The 21,948-nt window shown below is 39.6% G+C and overlaps 1 protein-coding gene and 1 long non-coding RNA gene across 2 annotated transcripts; both read left to right on the top strand.

The window, feature by feature from the left end:
• The first annotated feature begins 129 nt into the window (after positions 1–129).
• On the top strand, positions 130–18,984 carry LOC123516939. Its single transcript, XR_006678343.1, has 3 exons — positions 130–206; positions 1,117–1,226; positions 18,912–18,984. It is a non-coding gene; the product is annotated as an uncharacterized LOC123516939 (long non-coding RNA).
• Positions 18,985–19,398: 414 nt separating this feature from the next.
• Positions 19,399–21,861, top strand: LOC123516725 (zinc finger BED domain-containing protein 5-like). The gene is given in 4 exon segments (XM_045276328.1): positions 19,399–19,884; positions 20,082–20,390; positions 20,393–20,910; positions 21,022–21,861. Coding segments are annotated over 4 exon segments (1,701 nt in total). The 5' UTR covers positions 19,399–19,850.
• Positions 21,862–21,948: the final 87 nt, after the last annotated feature.

The raw sequence follows: 21,948 nt of genomic DNA, 5'->3' as shown, positions 1-21,948 counted from the left end.
AGAAACTTTTAGATATCTTGCTGGGATGTAGTGGTGTAGACATTCTCAAACATTTATTCTTGAGAATCGAAGCAGTGAATCCCAGGAACTCCCTCCCACGCTCCCTCCCTCCGTAGAACAGTTCCCTGGCTGCAGGCCGCCTGGACACAGGGTGACCTCACGTCTCCGACAGAAATATCAGTCAATCAAATTTGTAGCTGAAAATAGTAAGTGTTTTAGCGTGGCGGTAAGAACTTTAAAGAGACAAGACATAGAGGATTTAATTGGTTAAGTAATTATCCATTAGTTTTTCATTCTCCAAGGACACACAGCAAGGCCAGAGAGAATACTCGTATGCTCAACAATACACAAGCTAACAAGCTAGCTAATTAATGGATTGCTTACTTCGGTACTTTTGCCCTGCTTCTAAACTAATGCCGCGAGCTAACTTGCAAAAACAAATAGATAAGATACGAGTTGTAAAGATTGTTTGTTGCATGAAGTATTAATGTGCAATTGAGAAAGCATGTCCTGTTTTCTAGTGTGTGTGTGTGTACGCTCGCATGTGTGTGTGTGTGTTTCACTGTTTGATCTGCTGCAGTCTCTGACGAGACAGCCAGACGTTACCCTACGGAACGAGCTCAGAGCTCATTATTTCCGATCTTCGGATAGACCTGAGACCAGGCACACACCACACATAGGGACAACAAGGTCACAACTTCTCGATTTACATCCTGTACTTACTCACTGCTAGGTGAACAGGGGCTACACGTGAAAGGAGACACACCCAAATATCTCCACCCGGCCAGGGAATCGAACCCCGGTGTGTGTGTGTGTGTGTGTGTGTGTGTGTGTGTGTGTGTGTGTGTGTGTGTAAAAGGGATGAGGGCGAAAGACATGTATAGCCTATCTCTTCCTCGCGGGATCGGCAAGGTATCAAGCTTACTATTGTACAAAACCGTTGCCTCCTAGCATTTTCTAACGATAGTAAGACGATATTGGTGCCGGGGTTGGTGTAGGCTTCAAGGAAACTCAAACTCAAACCTATCCTCTTGTTAATTAATTATATTCTTTTGAACAGGAAAACAATTATCTGATAAAATATTGCATTTATATAATTGTAGTTTTCGTCTTCAGATGAAGTGTGTGCCAGGCAACTTAAGGGCCGAGTTCCATCATTTCACCACGATGGCTGCTGAACTCTGGAAATGCTGAAGAATGTTACAGTATACGTACATAAAACTGAGGTAAGACTACTTTTGTTGATACCGTATACTTATCATAGGTGTGAGGAGGGACCGGCAGGTGTGGATCCGTTGAAGAGGTTAACACTGGTGAAAGGTTAAGAAGGTGAAAGGTTAAGAGGGGGACCTGCTAGAAGTATTTAGGTGTAATATATAAGTGTTATAACAAAGGGGACACGGACAAAGTTCTTAGAATCAGTAGCCAGGATAGAACCAGAAGTAATGGCTTCAAGCTTAAGAAATTTAGGTTCAGGGAAGAAATGAGAAAGAACTGGTTCTCTAACAGAGCGGTTGATGAATGGTATGGACTCGGTAATCATGTTGTTAGTGCTGAGTCAATAGGAAGCTTTAAAAAAATTGGTAAATTTATGGATGAGGATGATAAGTGGGTTTAGCTAGTTTTGTTCACAGAAGGACTGCCACGTTTAGACTTGATGGCTTCTTGCAGCTTTATTCTTTCTTTTTTATTTTTTGTTCTTATGAAAGACTATGACGGGGCTCGATATTCTTAAAGTACGTTGTTCAAGCCAACATGCTTATAGACTTTTTTTTCACATTGGTATTGTTTCCAGAGGGAGGGATTATGGACCTGATCACACTGGTTCATGGCAGAGATAGTTGGCATTTCAAGGTCATCACTTAACGCCACTAACTAGCACTCATTGGTATTCATTAGTGAGGATGAAAGTGGATTTAGTTAATAATGACTAGTTAGGGGAAGAAATTGAATGGTATAAAGCGAAAGCGGTGAACAGGTAGGCGGGAGGGAGAGGGATGTGCGTAGTCTCTATCTTGGGGAGTAAATTACTGAGGGACAGTTGACTGTTAAACTTTTCTTGAAGAACAGGACTTAGTATTGTTTGTACTTTCACCTCTTTGAAGCCGAGACAGAGTTCCATGTTAATTCTAGGCACCTCGATAAAGTGTAGTTTTTCGTTCTGCATGTTAAGCTCACACCTCCGATGACTGAGAGGAACAAGCTTTTCATGTTGTAGTACTCATTAGTGCGCACTTGGTAGGATAAATATAAATGTCTTGTTTCAATGTCCCGTATGATTTTCTCCGCGCACAAGACTCACAGATGTGCTTGTCGTATCATGGGAAGTGGCAAATGAGCGGTTCGTGAATACTTGTGCATCTCTTGCCAATTGTTGATGTTTTGCCCTCACCGAGCAACGTCTGCCTGTAGTCTAGTTTACTACTCAACGACGCTCGAGAGGTGGTTTTGTGGAGCAGTTCAGGTAATTTAGTAGGCAGTAATAGGATGGCGAAATGTGAGAGCAGTCTCACCATGAACAGCACTGCCGAGAAAAAAATAGCCTTGTTACATAATTCTTGCAATTTGCGTGAAAACCAAAAAAAAAATCAGAGCGCTACTCGTCGTTTTCCTGCTTCAGACGTCATTGTGCTCGCCACTCAAACTGGCAGTGTGTGTATCAAACGGGACATGGGAAGTGTGTGTGTGCGGCGGTCACTGCTCGATAATGTGGACACTGCCTGTAATAGACACCGTAAATGACAGAATGAATGGCTCGAGAAGAGTACGTTAAATAGCCATATAATTTGTAGTACTGTTCATTTATTTTGTTTCAAGCAAATCCATCCAACAGAGGTAAAATGTGCAAGAATTCTAAGAAAAACTTGTATGTGTTTGAGTAAGCCATAATCCTGATCCTAGTTTTAGATATTGTTTTAAAATTATATTCTTACAATATTGTGATCTGATCTAAGAATGTACCAGTAATATTGATTCTCTGTCCGTAATTTGAGTCAGAGGTCGTGGAGCTTAGTGAGTGAACAATAAACAGGCAGAATGTGGAGAAACGAGGATGAGTGTGTGAACTACCGTTTGTGCTTCTTATATGGAGTCTGTGAGATTGGCAGATAAAACCGCCGTGGTACAGTGGAACCATGCGTGCGTTGGGGTCCGAGGGGTCTCCAAGCGCACGGGTTCGAATCCTGTCCACGGTCCGAGTGTAGGCTGGGCTTCCTCACTCGGGGCAACGGTTTCCTAGCGGGTGGGCTTTGAGATAGGAGGTACCCCAAAAAGGTATCTCCTTTAGCCCATAAATTCCCGTGAAAAGCCCACATGGTATAAAAAAAAAAAGCGATTCTGAACGGTGATAAATATATTGTAAGTGCATTTTTTCAGAAGCAGTCAGTGTTGTTTGAAATAAGGAACGAAATTTATGCACACGTGCAGAAGTGTGACAGAAAACATTGTTGAATGATGACCAATTAAGAAAACGTAAGTAGAGGAAGAAAGAAAATTATTTGAATGAATTAAAGTTCAAGGTGCAATGCATTGGTAACGCCATGGGTGCTTTCCCGGAGCTGCGGCCAGGCGAGGAAGTGATAGCATGCACGTGACTGTCATGGCACAAGCGCGCTCGTTTAGTGTAACTCTAAGAAACAATCAAGAATGATAATCCGCATGGAGGTGCAGATGACAACTGTAAGGTGTTTACGCATCTTGTGGTGATTGCAGCTGATTCTTGCGAGCGTTTGCCAAGGCAAATGTCGTTAGATTAGAACACCGGTGATATTAGTCATCATATTACTTTACATATCCAAGTAAAAATGACCAGAGTGAGTAGTATTCGAGAGAGGAGGCTCCGTGCCAGTCAAGGTCTACGTGGGGCTGTTATGAGCGAGAGGGAAAGAGATAAATGGAGTTGGTATATTGAAACAGCTGAGGGGAGGTCTAATAGTGACTAAAGTGAAATGAAAAAAGGTAATTGATAAACTTCATTTAGATGAAATCACGGAAATACGTGTGACCGTGCCATATCTCTCATTACTTGAAAGAAAACTGAGTAAAGGTTTTTTATTCAAATTAATGCATTAATTCGTTAAAAAAAAATTGTCACAAGAGACACGGAGATCTCTGCTTGTGATTATGCCATAATTAAAATACAGTAAAGTGTTGCTTATATAAATGAAAATAAGTGATAATTTAGATATTTTGATTTTATGATCATTTGAGGTGAAAGTATTGTAGGGTGTGTGTGTGTGTGTGTGTGTGTGTGTGTGTGTGTGTGTGTAATTTCACCTCGGTCGTCTGCTGGTCACCCACTCGCAACACACACCACACACCGGGAAAGCAACAACCCCTCAAGTTACATCCCGTACCTATCTACTGCTAGGTGAACAAGGGCCACACATTATAAGACTTGCCCATTTGCCTCGCCGCTTTCCGGGACTCGAACCAGGAGCCTCTCGGTTGTGAGTCGAGCGTACTAACCACTACACTACGTGTGCTTCACTGTTTGATCTGCTGCTGCAGTCTCTGACGAGACAGCCAGACGTTACCCTACGGAACGAGCTCAGAGCTCATTATTTCCGATCTTCGGATAGGCCTGAGACCAGGCACACACACCACACCGGGACAAGGTCACAAATCCTCGATTTAAATCCCGTACCTACTCACTGCTAGGTGAACAGGGGCTACACGTGAAAGGAGACACCCAAATATCTCCACCCGGCCGGGGAATCGAACCCCGGTCCTCTGGCTTGTGAAGCCAGCGCTCTAACCACTGAGCTACCGTGTGTGTGTGTGTGTGTGTGTGTGTGTGTGTGTGTTTGTTTGTGTGATTCACCTCGGTCGCCTACTGGTCACCCAGCCAGTCTTCCCCATTACGTAGAGAGCTCAGAGTTGATAGACCGATCTCCGGGTAGGACTGAGACCACATAACACACTCCACACACCGGGAAAGCGAGGCCACAACCCCTTGAGTTACATCCCGTACCTATTTACTGCCAGGTGAACAGGGGCCACACATTAAGAGACTTGCCCATTTGCCTCGCCGCTTACCGAGATTCGAACCGGGCCCTCTCGATTGTAAGTTGAGCGTGCTAACCACTACGCTACGCTGTGTGTGTGTGTGTGTGTGTGTGTGTGTGTGTGTGTGTGTGTGTGTGTGTGTGTGTGTGTGTGTTTTATGTGTGTGTGTGTTTTGTGTGTTCGTGAGTGTTTTGTGTGTTCGTGAGTATTTTGTGTGTGTCTTGTGTGTGTTGTGTGTGTGTGTGTGTGTGTGTGTGTGTGTGTGTGTGTGTGTGTGTGTGTGTGTGTGTTTTGTGTGTTTTGTGTGTGTGTGTGTTTTGTGTTTTGTGTGTGTGTGTGTTTTTGTGTTCGTGAGTGTTTTGTGTGTGTGTGTGTGTGTGTGTGTGTGTGTTTGTGTTTTGTGTTTTGTTTTGTGTGTTCGTGAGTGTTTTGTGTACGTGAGTGTTTTGTGTGTTCGTGAGTGTTTTGTGTGTTTGTGTAATGTGTGTTTGTGTTTGTGTTTGTGTTCGTGTGTGTGTGTGTGTGTGTGTGTGTGTGTGTGTGTGTGTGTGTGTGTGTGTGTGTGTGTGTCGTTTGTGTTTTGTTCGTGTGTGTGTTTGTGTGTGTGTGTGTGTGTGTTTTTTGTGTGTGTGTGTGTGTGTGTGTGTGTGTGTGTGTGTGTGTGTGTGTGTGTGTGTGTGTGTGTGTGTGTGTGTGTGTGTGTGTGTGTGTGTGTGTGTGTGTGTGTGTGTTTGTGTGTGTGTGTGTTTGTGTTTGTTGTGTGTGTGTGTTTTGTGTTTTGTGTGTGTGTGTGTGTGTGTGTGTGTGTGTGTGTGTTGTGTGTGTGTGTGTGTGTGTGTGTGTGTGTGTGTGTGTGTGTGTGTGTGTGTGTGTGTGTGTGTGTGTGTGTGTGTGTGTGTGTGTGTGTGTGTGTGTGTGTGTGTGTGTGTTTTTTTGTGTTGTGTGTGTTGTCAGATGCGCACATCATAAGTGAAATATGAAAATATAAGAAACAAGAAATGAAGATATATGGAAGTATGCTAGTTCGCCAGTATGCGGTGTGTAACCGTATCCAGCCATAAAAGAGAGTAGGAGGGCAGGAGGGTCAAAGGAAACATTTAATGACCCAGGCCGTTTGGCCCAGGGCAGCCCGGGCAGATGTGTCGCCCAGGTCATGTAAACATCCAGTGGTAGTGTTGTCGTCTTGGATGTTGTTCGTACCACACGTGGAGTTCATTTGAGCTTGTACTTGATTGGTGAATGGTACATTCTGAGGGGCGTGTTGTGTGGGTCAAGACACGCCCCATAAGTTCCTGAAGGAAATTGTAGAGGTTTTTGAGAGAGAGAGAGAGAGAGAGAGAGGAAGCAGAGAGGACAACCGCGGCTCTAAGCGGGCCACCCTCGGCTGCATAGCTGAGGGCGGCGTTTTGTACTTCATATATAACCAGTAAGTGGAGCTTATAAGTTGCAATGCAGTCTTTGAGGTAAATTAGAATGGAGGAAGAAGCATGATAGGAGGTTTAGGTATTATGTGGTATTAGTTTATTATGGTTTATGTGGTTGTACTTTGGTTCATAATGACGTCGTTATATACTTGCGTTTTCATCTATGAGTAAGGGAATTTGTATACGGCTACCTACGTATGTGCATGTGTGTTGCTCTGACGAATAAGTTACATAACATATTTACTAGTGTGTAATTGTGTACGAAGTTAACGTGGTTCCATGTATGGGTACCAAGAGAAAGAGATTATTTGAGGGAAGTCACTTGTGTGGAGATATCAATATTTGTCATTATATTTCGGTGGTGTTACGTTGTCATTTTGTTGAACGGAGTCTGGTAATTATATGTGTATGGTAATATATTTGGTGGTACGTCATGTGGTTGCTTGCATTCATGTACCAAGTAAAGGTCATCCTTATATACGGGTAGCTGGGAAAAAGGGGTAATATTGTACGTACTACGTATGAGATTTACGGAGAAATAAAGCACCGGGTTCAGATGTTGTAATACGTTATGAAGATATTGTGGATGATGTTTGAAGTGAAATCCGTTTTGATGCGAGAATATCTACGAGATTAATGCAGTTCTTAAGGATGTTTGTAAGAGAAATTGTAATAATTGCAGTGGAGAAGGCAACAGAAAGAGTTGTGATTGTTACTTGTCGGCGCCGTATCGAACACCTTATGTATAGATATTAGTTTTGTTAATTAAAGATAGAAAAAACCTTTGACTATTTATAGCCAGTAGCTAGACAATTTGTGCAACGTCGTGCAACAGCTCGGAGCACGACATGGTGGCAGCGGTGGGATCTAAATGTTGCACAAATTGTTGCATTGCAAAAAAAAAATATATTGCCAAATGTTGCAAAGTGTAATCTTGGAATTGGCGCAAGGGACAGTCATATTGATGGAAGATTAAAGTAAATTGGTTGAAAGTGCACGAAGTAGCTGTTGTCAACATCAGAAGTGGCATGGTTATTATAATATGAATGCATATCATTATCACTATTTTGTCTGAAGCTGAGTCGCCCGTGACGATCATAAGGTTTGTGTAAAATCCGTAGATTTTATTTAGTAATTAATTTCGATATTCATTAAAGATCATGTTGCGTGTAAGAGGTTATTCTTTCAAGTGGATGCTTTAAGGTTATATTTTGATTGGACGATATCTGAGTAATATGTTGTACGGTTACCTGTCGCTTGTTTCACCTAAGCCTTTACAAATCAAGGGGTAAACGAGGAGTCTTATTAGCGGGAGAGAAATGCGACAAAATATGAGATATAAAGAGTTTTAATAAATTATTTAAGGTTCGTCTACATTATAATATGTGTATCATAAAGTAGTCAATGGAGTAACGATAACTGAGTGTCAAGGGCATAAATATTACGGATATGCGGCAAAATTCACAAAGGTAGACGAATTTGTTGTCGTTATGTGAAGGAAACTTATCATATATAAGAGACGTGACATATAAGGGTAATTTTTTTCACACGAGTGTCGACTGTCAGAGGACAATAGCAAGGGGTGTAAGCATATATTGTGGTTTATAGCAGGAAAATATGAAGTACTGTGTAAGACGATTTTAATTGCCCCATAGCGATAGAGACGAATAAAAAATGTGTAAATTGTATCATGTTTGGGAGTTCGTCGGATTATAGATGAAAGAATATTGAAGGTTCTGATGAAGGATATGGAACAAAAAGTGAGTGTCAAGTAAAAGAGGGATATTGTGTGTAGTTGATGCAAGGAATTTTTCCGTGAGAATAGTATATGAGGAAGAAGATATAGTATGAGGGAATAATAGAAACATAGTAGAAATATGATTGAGATATACATCACTGCGGTTAAGGTTTGAGGCAAATATCAATATCAGAAGTATAGAAAATAAAGAAGAAATATGACTGATATATGAGGTAAGTATTAAAATGGGATATCTATGTAAAAAGTTAATAGAGGACATAACTGGAGAGTGTTAATATTGAAGAGAATCAAGAGCAGAGAAAGACATTTTGTTGTTACATATTGATCATACGTGTATTGTGAGTCTCTTGGGTTAATGAAAGGTAGATGAAAATATTTAAGGAGAAAAGGAAACGGTGAGTTGCGGGTCAATTTTATGAAATGATGGCAGGATATAAAGATGAATTAATATATACATATAATATGTCGAGTTGAGGATGCTACCACGTGCTGGGTAGTAGTTGAGTTGAGTAGGTAACACTGTTGTAACAGTGCTAGTTCATGCAATTGAAGGTTGCTGGCTAGATCCTAGTTCACCTTACAGTTTCTTTTCTCACCACCTTAAGGTTACTTGCCTCCCTCATGTCTTTTCTCTCTCAGTGGGTTAATTGAATATAAAGTAGTGGAGTTTTTAAGCGATAAGGTGAGAAAAGAAGCAAAATATATGTTAAATGTTCAAGTACATGTGTAAAGCAAGGCCAACCTTCAATTGTTCACTTAAGAAGACGATGTTGTTGTAAAGTCATGTTGGATAACATCATATTAGTGCCCGAAGTTATAAGTACAAGAAATTATATGTGAGTTGTAGTATATGTAGCTACTTGGTTAAGGCGTTAGTCAGTTCATAAAGGTAGAGCCGATATGAATAACATCAGTAAAAGCAAGAATAAGAAGTAAATTAATGTCATTATGATACTATTGTGGCTGTTATAGAGACGATATGAATAACATCAGTAAATGCAAGTATAAGAAGTAATTTACAGTGTTCTAATGTGGTTATAAGTATTGAGAACAACTAGGTTGAAATATAAAAGAGTACTTTCGAGATGTTATACATATTAGCAAATATGCAAATATAAGTAGCTACGGAAGGGCAGTAAGTTGGCGAATGTTATTGACATTGATATGATAATATCATTGAGTCAGTAATATCGTTGAATGTGAGGTTTGATATTCGGCAACATGAGGTATATTTATGTCATGAAGAATATAATATGTGGGTTGCAATATTGTGTGAGAGGAATGTTTAGGAAGGAAAATATTGGGAGGAATTAGATACATATCTATACTGCGTGAGGGAATAGGTGTGAGGAGAATATATATCTAGGAAGAAAGGGATGAAGATGGATATTTGGATTAGAAAATATATATTGATATTTGTTAAGAGGTAATTAATAATGAGTTGAGGAACATACATATCATGGAAAACAATGTGAGGATTGAGTCAAGGAAAATATATATCTAGGAAGAAAACGAAGTGGGGATAGATATATAGGTTAGAAAAAAAAAAACTTAATATTTGTTATAAGGTAATTCATATTGAGTGAGGAAAATATATATCAAGGTAAATAATATGAGGACTGAGTCAGAATTCATATGTCAGGAAGGAAAACATATAATATTGCATTGATAATTGTTAACAAGACCATCATAGATCAGCTTGACATATGAAAAGGAATTAAAATTCATGAGGTTAAGATCTTATATAGATAGACGTAAAAATCGATATTGCAGAGCCATAAGGATGTCATTCCCGGAACTACACTAATAATGTTAACATCAGAGTAAATATGATAGTAAATATGATATATATGTGTAGTAAGGAAACAAGTGTAAGTATGAAGGTTGATATAGAGTGAGGTAAAACGGAGTAAGCACATGATATTAAGACATTAAAGTTGCGAATTATAATGTGAAGAAAGACGCGTCAAACATATCATTCCTTGTGTGTACATTGACTCTTGTGCCTAGCAACACTTGAACACTTCGTGCCAACCTAGGGGCATAAGGCGTGTACAAGTGGTTGTGATCAACTAGGTGACAAGTTGTTTCTCTCTGGCCAGAAGTAAATATTAATATACATTATGTGAATGCCGGTCTGGGGATTGCCGATTCAGAAGAGTGGGGGACGCCCTGAAAGCTTCGTTTCGACAGTACCCGGCATGGTAGTGTTGAGTGATACACAAGGATATTAGTGGGCCCACTAGTGAATATGTTGAGTAAAGATATCTATCCATGGATTGATTTTAACATGTGCGTACTCGAGTCAAAATTAATACATCAAGAGTAGTCTGACTTATGAATATAGATGAGAGGATGTGAGGTAAATATGAGATATGAAGGCAAATAGTAAATACCAAAGTAAATATATGAATATATGGTCATGGGATGTGGATTCTGGAAAGGTTACGATGAGGTAAATATGAGATAGTGAGACGAGGATATTCATTATATTAGAAAAGTTGCTGTGAGGATATTGAGTATATTAGAAAAGTTTGCTGTGAGGATATTGAGTATATTAGAAAATGTGAGGATATTGAGTATATTGAGTATATTAGAAAAGTTTGCTGTGAGGATATTGAGTATATTAGAAGAGTTTGCGGTGAAGATATTGAGTATATTAGGAAAGTTTGCTGTGAGGATATTGAGTATATTAGAAAAGTTTGCTGTGAGGATATTGAGTATATTAGAAAAGTTGCTGTGAGGATATTGAGTATATTAGAAAAAGTTGTGGTGAGGATATTGATTATATTAGAATTGAGTATATTAGAAAAGTTTGCGGTGAGGATATTGAGTATATTAGAAAAGTTTGCGGTGAGGATATTGAGTATATTAGAAAGTTTGTGGTGAGTTTGCGGTGAAGATATTGAGTATATTAGAAAAGTTTGCGGTGAGGATATTGATTATATTAGAAAAGTTGCGGTGAGGATATTGAGTATATTAGAAAAGTTTGCGGTGAAGATATTGAGTATATTAGAAAAGTTTGCGGTGAAGATATTGAGTATATTAGAAAAGGTTGCGGTGAGGATATAGGAAAAGGTGCATATGCATATATACGTCTGTGTAGGTCATGACTGTATTGGGAAAATATTATTATTGAGATAGCAACTTGATAAAATAAGATGAAGATATAGTGAACATATGCAAAGGTAAAGTGGTTATACATGTTCCGAAGGCAGAAAACTGGCGACAGTGATATTGATATTAGATTAATATGCAGGCATTTGAAGGTTTCTTGTTGATGAGGACGAAGATATATGACTAACATGGAAGTTAAGGTGTCTCTATATAATTTGGAGGGATATATGGCGATCTGGAAGATTTTATAGAGATTAGGATAAATGTATAGTAATGAGTGTTAATGAATGCCTTTATCTGTGATTTTGACGATATATGTGAAATAAGGGGTATATCTATGGGATTGAAAATAGATACAATGTGAGATGTCGTACTTAACACAACACAGGACATTTGGTTACAAGTCTGAGTTGAGCTATCGTGATATCGTAGGAAATCATCAGTGGTTTCAGTAGCTTTCACTTGATTATATAACATTTTAAAGGAAGATTTAAAGTTAATGCAAGGATTGTAAAGGTAATCAGTTAACGACGATAATGAGGAAAGAAGAGCTATTGATGAGGTATCAAGCGAAAAATATATAGAAGGACATTACTCCCCATCTTATCGTTAGCTATATGGTAAGGCTTGAAGGTGAAACAAGACGAAAATATATTAAAGAAATACGATATGGATGTTGACTATCAAGAGATTAAGATGGACATTATATAATATGATGTAGTTAGGAAAACACTGATATGAAAGGAGTACAAGTTGAAACTAAATAATGAAGTAAATATTAATGTTTAACCTGTGGAATACATGGTGTGTTTCTTGTCTGTGTGCTGGTGATGATACAGAACGGTAATGGTTGAGTGTTTTAACAGCAAGCTAATATATTTTTTGTATTTTGATTTTCGAGTATAGTGCGTATATTACATATAAAGATAGATATCGTGACTTAAGGTGAGAAATAACAGCGTATTCCTTACACGGCAACTCAGAATCAGATTTATTTCTTGGTGTGGTAACATTTTCACAAGTGATGGATTTTCCAGTGTTTCAAGTGCTTATATCAACATATTACGTGGATCTGAGAGCAGCTATTTCTTATTGCAAGATTAATGCAATCTATATATCAGTACTTCTGAATCCATTGCGTCAGTTCATTTTCGACATCGTGATATTGTGCATGCTTACGGGATGTAATAATTTTTCTTGTGTTTTCTGTTATTTTGTATGAGACGTCACCCTTATCTGAGATAATGAGATAGTAATTCCTCCATATTTATGTATACACTTAGAAGTTTCACCATGTAATATGCTTTTAATAGTGATGTATTATGACTGCATTGCATACTTGAGTTCCAACTTACTTCTATTGAGAAATTCTGACGACACCTGAACGATGTCTACAGATGCTCTCCTTGATTGTTTCTGTATCTTGTAAGATGTTGATATATATCCTCTGAATAATATTGATATAATTTGGGATAATGAGCTGATTTCTTTTACAATCTATGATATGATATACACTCCTCCTAGTTATGGACATATATATGCATAATACTATGATAAATGTTGTCATAATTCCTCTGAATAACATAGGTATGATTTGAGATTGTGAGTTGATTTTATATGATTAATGCTGTATTTATACTACCTAATGATATATTTTCCTCCTAGTTATAGACATATATTCATATCAAAGTAACGAGTATCGACTGCATTGCCATATCTTTTCCATTACCTTGCTTTGTGTGTTGACATATCTTTTCCACTACTGGTCAATATCATGCTCTCCTGACCATATATATATATGGTTAATTATTCTCTCTGCAAAGCCCTTTTGTGAATATTGAGGTGCAGACGCATTTTTCTAATATATGCCTTCTTAGCAGAAAGTATTGGACCCATTGCCCTACATTCCTACGTATATAACACAGCTGGCTGGAGACTTGGATGCTGGCTAGAGGACAGGGGTCTGGCGGGTGCTAACATGCTTCATGGGTGTGGGAAAGTACCGCTATCAGGTGCGCGGTCGCCCAAGCCCTCATCCTTCCTACGGGAGGCATGCACACCCTGCCCACCCACCCACCCTTCCCTACATTGAATGCGCGGGACGCGCATTCTGAGGGGGGATGTTTGTCAGATGCGCACATCATAAGTGAAATATGAAAATATAAGAAACAAGAAATGAAGATATATGGAAGTATGCTAGTTCGCCAGTATGCGGTGTGTAACCGTATCCAGCCATAAAAGAGAGTAGGAGGGCAGGAGGGTCAAGGAAACATTTAATGACCCAGGCCGTTTGGCCCAGGGCAGCCCGGGCAGATGTGTCGCCCAGGTCATGTAAACATCCGGTGGTAGTGTTGTCGTCTTGGATGTTGTTCGTACCACACGTGGAGTTCATTTGAGCTTGTACTTGATTGGTGAATGGTACATTCTGAGGGGCGTGTTGTGTGGGTCAAGACACGCCCCATAAGTTCCTGAAGGAAATTGTAGAGGTTTGGAGGAGAGAGAGAGAGAGAGAGAGAGGAAGCAGAGAGGACAACCGCGGCTCTAAGCGGGCCACCCTCGGCTGCATAGCTGAGGGCGGCGTTTTGTACTTCATATATAACCAGTAAGTGGAGCTTATAAGTTGCAATGCAGTCTTTGAGGTAAATTAGAATGGAGGAAGAAGCATGATAGGAGGTTTAGGTATTATGTGGTATTAGTTTATTATGGTTTATGTGGTTGTACTTTGGTTCATAATGACGTCGTTATATACTTGCGTTTTCATCTATGAGTAAGGGAATTTGTATACGGCTACCTACGTATGTGCATGTGTGTTGCTCTGACGAATAAGTTACATAACATATTTACTAGTGTGTAATTGTGTACGAAGTTAACGTGGTTCCATGTATGGGTACCAAGAGAAAGAGATTATTTGAGGGAAGTCACTTGTGTGGAGATATCAATATTTGTCATTATATTTCGGTGGTGTTACGTTGTCATTTTGTTGAACGGAGTCTGGTAATTATATGTGTATGGTAATATATTTGGTGGTACGTCATGTGGTTGCTTGCATTCATGTACCAAGTAAAGGTCATCCTTATATACGGGTAGCTGGGAAAAAGGGGTAATATTGTACGTACTACGTATGAGATTTACGGAGAAATAAAGCACCGGGTTCAGATGTTGTAATACGTTATGAAGATATTGTGGATGATGTTTGAAGTGAAATCCGTTTTGATGCGAGAATATCTACGAGATTAATGCAGTTCTTAAGGATGTTTGTAAGAGAAATTGTAATAATTGCAGTGGAGAAGGCAACAGAAAGAGTTGTGATTGTTACTTGTCGGCGCCGTATCGAACACCTTATGTATAGATATTAGTTTTGTTAATTAAAGATAGAAAAACCTTTGACTATTTATAGCCAGTAGCTAGACAATTTGTGCAACGTCGTGCAACAGCTCGGAGCACGACAGAACCCGTACGCTCTTTTGTTCTTCTATCAGACAGTGGTTCTCAAGCTATGGGTCGCGACCCAAAGTTGGATCGCGAGATCAATTTTGATCGGTCGCAGGGACACAGGAACATTATCAAGCTTTCAGTGTTTCAGCGTATTTCGGTTACTAAATTGAATTATTCTTCTTTAACCACAAATTACTTTTGTTATGTATGTTCATCTTTCCCCCACCTCCCTCCTCCTGGGCCCCACGTAATGGTGTTTCTGACAGGAATGACTCCTGTATCAAACGCGTATGTTGGACTGGCAGTGGGCCCATGCAGGCTCGTGTATATAACTATATAATTGTACATTTTCTTTCGCGAAGGAATGAAATGTTCCAAATAGGGTCGCTCATGAAAATGTTTGAGAACCACTGTTTTATCTTCTTCACCAGCACCAGGTCTTCCTTGTCTATCTTTTCAATGCCATTGACTGTTTTGTACATTGTTACTTCGTCCCCTCATTCTCTTCTACTTTGTAAGGTTCGTTCTTCATATGTTAGGTCCTTTTTTTCCGGTACCATCTTTGTAGCAATCTTCTGTATCCATTCTAATCTTCTTATATCCTTTTTATAGCTCGGGAGACCACACCACCGCTGCGTATTCCAGCTTTGAACGTATCATGCTTGTAATGATTTTTTTTTTCATCATATCTTTGTCCATGTATTAAAATCCCACTCATATTAGTCAACATTTTATATGATAATCCAAATATCTTGCTTATGTTTTTTTCGGGGCTCAGATTTTCCTGTATAACCACTCCTAGATCAGATCTTTTTCTTCTTTACTCTTCATTATTTGTTCCTCTCCCATCAAATATCAAATAGTTTCATACCGGTTTTCTCTTACTCTTTCCTAGTTCCATTATGTGACATTTCTTGGCATTAAACTCCAATTTACACTTCTTACTCCACTCGTAGATTTTGTTTATATCTTCCTTTAACAGCAGACAGTCCTCTCTGGTTTGGTAACTCTAGCAGTTTTGCATCATCAACAAATAAATTAATAACTGTTTATCCCAATGTGAATGTTGTTTACATAAATCTGAAACATAATGGGGGCTAACACTGACCCTTGTGGCACTCCGCTTCTTACTTTACCCCAAGATGAGTATGTATCTCTGATCACAGTTTTCATCTTCTTATCCTTCAAATAATCTCTTCTCTTCTAGCAAATTTCCTCGCAGTCCTCCTATGTTCTTTAGTTTCCAAAGTAGTCTTCCATGAGGGACTTAATCAAAAGCCTTTTTTATATCTTAAGTATACTGTGGCCACCCATCTGTCTCTGTTTTCCAGTCCTGCAATAACTCAAGTAGAAGCTTGATAAGTTTGATTTTACATGACCGCCCTGTCCTGAACCCAAATTGTCTGTTCGATATGACCTGTTCCTCTTCTAGATAATTAACCCATTTTTCTTTGATAATTATTTCACACAACTTCCCCAAAACACTTGTAAGTGACACTGGTCTGTAGTTTAGTGGTTCAGTTTCCTTTCCTCCTTTAAATATCAGTATTACGTTGGCTCTTTTCCATTCTATTGGAACTTTCCCTTCATTTATTGAACTTGTAATTATTTCCCAAATTAGATCCAGTAGTTGCTCTTTACATTCTTTTAACACCCAGCCTGATATACCATCTGGCCCCATTGTTCTTCCAACATCCAACTTATCCCATAATCTTCCAATATCCTCCTTGTGCACTGTGATCCTTGCAAATGCAATGTCCTATTAGATTCTGTGAAATCATCTTCTGTAGTGAGCACCATTTTGAAGCTATCATTCATCACACATTTCCTTCCCTGTTTGGTATGTCTTCCCTCCTTTAATTATTTTTTTTCTATTGTTTCCTTGTTCTTCGTTTTGCCATTTATAAACTTAAAGAAAAGTTTGGGTTTGTTTTTATTAACCATATCTTTCTTAAAGTTTATTTCTTCCTCTCTCCTTACTCTAATATATTCGTTCAATATATTCATTTCTCACATCCCTCTACTGCCGTCTGTTATTGTCATTTCTCTGTTTCATGAGTTTTCCAAGCTTTATCTTTTGCCTTTTAGCTTCTATGCATCTAGCATTTTGCCAAGCGTGTTTTTTTTTTCTTAACTATAAAAAGGTACATATTTTTTTACTCCATTATATTTCTGTAAGAATATATCATATTTCTCTTGTATTGTCTTTCCGTACATAATGTTTCTCCATTCAATATCAGCAAAAAAGATCCTTAAGGATCTCACTGTAACTTATCCCATCCCCATCCTCCTCTTGTATTTGCATCTCAGTCACATGATCACTTCTTCCCAATGGACTAAGGTGTTATATGATTGGAGGGGACTCTGGTTTCTTTGGGAACACTTGGTCAAGCAACGATTGTTCTTCTTCACCCTTGTACCTTGTTGACTCCTTTACCCACTGATCCATTGTATTAACCATAGTCAACTCCTCGCTCCACTGTCCAGCATTATCCATTACTTCCATCTTTTTCCAGTTTACTTTTTTGCAGTTTAAGTCTCCAAACAAAAGTATTTCTCTCTATCTCTTCATATCATGTTATCTAGGCACTTAATCACCTCTCTTTGCATATCTTTGTTCTTCAGTTCCCCATGTATTTGTCTTACGTGGCACATGTGTAACTATGAATTTTCTCTTCTTTAATTCCTGTGTTTTGATTGTTACTCCCATTACTTCCACTTTGTCTTCACCATATTGCACATCCTCCACACATACATTATCACGAACCATTATTAGCACTCCTCCCCTTTTATCCTTCCTGTCTCTCCTTCAGCTATTATATCCCCCCTCTTTTTAAGTTAACATGGATCCCCTCTTAGTTTTATTTCAACGATGCACATTACATCCTGCTTTTTCTCTCATTTTATTTCTTAACGTTATGGCGCTATCGCCTGTAAGGCATATACTTGAAGAGTATATATGGGAAACTCTGTTAAGCTTTCGCCAATTAGTGGCGCAGACAATTTTATTTATAGTAGTACCCATGTTAGGCCCCATATCACCACCCAAGCGCATCTTCCGTGTAACCACCTAGAACTTGGATATCATGGTGACACGTAGGTAACTTTAAACCACTCGACAAATGGCATCGCTTCAAAGCGGTATGTGGTGGGATTCGAACCTACACGTGAACGTCTGTCCCATCCCACGCTCACCACCTTATCCACTACGCCACCGCCTCCCTAACCTCCAACATGCTGGATAACAACCCCTCTATATTAGTATGTCACTCTTAATTTCTTACCTCCTCCACTATCTCGTCTTTCCTCCGTAGGTACCATTTCTTTAGTCTTGTATCTGGAACCCTCCAGTAATTTTTTTTTCTCGATCTCCGTCCTTTTCTCGATTTTTTTATTAGCTTAATTTCTTAGCACTTACTCCTTTTCCTCTCCTCGAGGTTCATATCTCTTTTATCCATATATCTTTGTGTTCAGTATCATCGGCTAACTTCCCTTTCCTAGCCTTAATTTTCTCTACCGCCACTTGGGATCTCATTCCCACTTTCATTGGTCTCCTACCCTCTTCATTGTATCTTCCTAACCTGATCACTTCCTCCACCTCCTGGTCCATTTCTTGCGGACTTTGTGTGTGTGTGTGTGTGTGTGTGTGTGTGTGTGTGTGTGTGTGTGTGTGTGTGTGTGTGTGTGTGTGTGTGTGTGTGTGTGTCTGTGTGTCTGTGTGTGTGTCTGTCTGTCTGTCTGTCTGTCTGTCTGTCTGTCTGTCTGTGTAATAATAACAATAATAATAATAATAATTAGTAATTGCAGTACATACATACTGAAAATGTACATATGGGAAATGAGGGAGACTTAATAATAGAACCTTAACTTAGCTATTTATGGCTTGCACCATGAAGGGGATAGCATTATGATGATAACGGTCAGTTCTTGGAGCCTTGAGTGGCATGACCACGTTTGTGTGTCGTGTGGCATGGATTAGCTGGGGCGCGTCAGGGAGAAGGAGATGTCGGAGCCGTGAGTGGCGCAGCAGGCCTCTACCCATCTTGACGAGGGCCGCTTGGTGTCTGGTAGCCAGCGTGGGGAGATAGAGAGTAGAGAGGGCGTGGTCATAGTCAGTGTAGGCAGGGCCAAGTATGATTCTGCAGGCCCTTTTTTTGGACATTTTCCAGTTGTTGCTGTTGACTGCAGGTGAGGGAGGAAGACCACACTGGTGAGGCATACACAAGTTTGGGCAGGATGAAGGTGATGTATATTCCCTTTAACTCATTAGTTAGTGTGCCCAATGACTTAAGTCTGCGCAGCATGTAGAGTCTGTAGGCTGTGTGTGTGTCTGTGTCTATTAATAAATAATAATAATAATAATACGTTTATTAGTAATTGCAGTACATACATACTGAAAATGGACATATGGGGATTAAAGGAGACTTAAGATTAGAACCTTAACTTAGCTGTTTATAGTTGTTTATGGTTCGCACCAAGGGGGTAGCATTACATGAAGATGTACATATGGGGATTGAGGGAGAATCAGGATAAGAACCTAACTTAGCTATTTATGGCTCGCACCATGGAGGGGAGGTTTACAGTCAATTGGTCCCCAAGCGATTGGTACTCAAGTCATCTGGTCCACAAGTCAATTGTGACCCTAGACCAGTGGTTCCCAAACTGGGGGCCATGGCCCCCTGGGGGGCCATATAGCAGAATGTAGGGGGCCATAATCTGAGGCTATGCATAAATAAAACCAAAGGAGTTTAGCGGGTAGGTAGCCAGTGGAGGGAACTTACAGGTTCAGTACAGGTTTGTGCAATGCCTTGCTGCCAGACACATGGGTAATACGTCCCTTTTTTTCTTTTTATCTGATTCTGTGTTCTTGACATAAAACAAGACATGGGGATGTATTAGGGAAGCAAGATAATTTTAACTCAACATAATTCTAATCTAAGGCTTCCTAAGCTGTGTATTCTGTATGATAACCTGGTCTTGAATCTTACGTATCAGCAAGGATGTTCATATTATTCAGTTAACCAGACATTCACAGTTACAACATTGATCACCGTGTGTGCCTCCCCATATAATCAGTTTCCTCCCACCTGTGAATACTTCAGTATTATATGAACTTAAGCCAACATCAATACCACTTTAATGGTAAGTAAGCCCTGCATCATGAAGTATATTAAGAAGGTAAATAATATCTGCTGTATTTATGCACATTCTATAACTTTTTTGTAACGTTAAATCTAACTTCCTTTCTACCTCATATTTATCATTTTATTATTCTAATCATGGGTGATGACATATGTTTGCGGTGTTAGAAATAGCAGTTTTTTGTTTGTGCATTGCAGGTACAGTGATGGCTTCTAATAAGAAACGCAACTATGATGACAACTACCTGGATTTTGGATTTACAAGCATCACTGATAAAGGTGTAGTGAAGCCTCAGTGTGTGATTTGTCACAAAATACTCACAGCTGAATCACTAAGGCCCAGTAAGCTTAGATTACATCTGGAAACCAAGCATCCTCAACATGTTGGCAAAGATCGTTCCTTCTTTAGTCGACAAGAATTGAACATGAAGAGACAGCGACTTGATGCCAGTGGTTCCTTTCATCAACAAAATGCTGCCGTAGTGGAGGCATCATTTCTTGTAGCCCTTGAAATAGCAAAGAAAAGAAGCCTCACACAATTGGGGAGGAATTAATTTTGCCATGTGCCAAAACAATGGTAAAGCTTGTTTTGGGTGAGAAAAGTGCTGAAAAGCTGAATGCTATTTCACTCTCAAATAATACAGTGCAACGCCGAATCTCCCAAATATCTGATGACATCAGAGAGCAGGTGATACAGGAAATCAAAAGAGCTGGATTATTCAGTATTCAACTCGATGAGTCCACTGACGTCCAGTCCTGCTCACAACTCCTGGCTTTTGTAAGGTATGTTCATGATGAGGATCTGAAGGAGGAATTCTTGTTTTGTGAGCCTCTTGAACAATCTACAAAAGGTGAAGATGTAATGCAGAAACTTACAGAATTCTTTGAATCTGAAGGTCTTGACTGGGGCAATCTTTGTGGGATATGCACAGACGGGGCTCCAGCCATGTTGGGTTCTCAGTCAGGTTTTGTTACAAGAGTTATACAAAAGCACCAAATGCTATCCTCTTCACTGCATGATCCACAGGCAAGCTCTTGCATCAAAAACGCTACCCTCAGAATTACAGGACACTCTGAATACAATTATAAAGACAGTTAACTTTGTAAAGGTAGTGCTCTTAACACACGCCTTTTCAAGAGACTCTGCCAAGATATGGATGCAGCTCATGAGACCCTCCTATTTCATACAGCAGTTCGCTGGCTATCAAAAGGAAATGTAGTTCAACGTGTATTTGAGCTCAGAGAAGAGATCAGCCTCTTTCTCAGAATACAGAACAAGCAAGATTTGCTGTCAGCATGGTCTGCAGATAGCTTCGAAATACGGCTAGCCTATCTTGTTGACATATTTAGACAGTTGAACACACTGAACCTGGAACTCCAAGGGAAAGGAAGCTTGATAATCGATTTTGTGGACAAAATCAAAGCTTTCATTCGTAAGATGGAGAATTGGAGGCGCAAAGTTGGAATGGGAAACTTGGCAATGCTGGAGACAGTGTCAGAAATTGTAGAGAAGTGTGATGCTGCTACGCAGAACTTGATTACCCAACATCTTGAGGCCTTGGAAGGGGAGTTTAAAAGATACTTCCCAGATATCCAAAGCCTAACTTCTCGGCTAGTAAGGGCCCCCTTCACTGCTGCAGTGACATGCATTCCTGATGACAATGATGATGGCCAAACTGAGCTGTTGACACTTCAGGAGGATTCAGGAGCTAAGATGAAGTTTGAAACTGAATCTCTCACAGTATTTTGGTCATCAATGGCAGCTTCATACCCAAACTTATGTGACTTAGCTTTTCGCCACCTCCTACCATTTTCATCAACTTATTCCTGCGAGGCTGCATTCTCTCAACTACTCCACATTAAAACGAAATATCGCAACAGACTTGAAGTGAAGCATGACCTACGGTGTGCTTTAAGTGAAACAAAACCAAGAATCAAGAAGCTTGTTGATAATCTGCAACATCACCCTTCACACTGAGTGGAATGGGGATTCAAAAGTGAAGGAAACATGAACGTGGCATGAACGTTCAGAAGCAAATGGTCTGGGAGGAGGTGGGTGTGTGGC

Source organism: Portunus trituberculatus, chromosome 41, assembly GCF_017591435.1.
Source record: "Portunus trituberculatus isolate SZX2019 chromosome 41, ASM1759143v1, whole genome shotgun sequence".
NCBI classification, from domain to species: Eukaryota; Metazoa; Arthropoda; class Malacostraca; order Decapoda; family Portunidae; genus Portunus; species Portunus trituberculatus.
The sequence above is the reverse complement of the archived record's forward strand: the minus strand, read 5'-3'. Positions and strand labels throughout refer to the sequence as shown.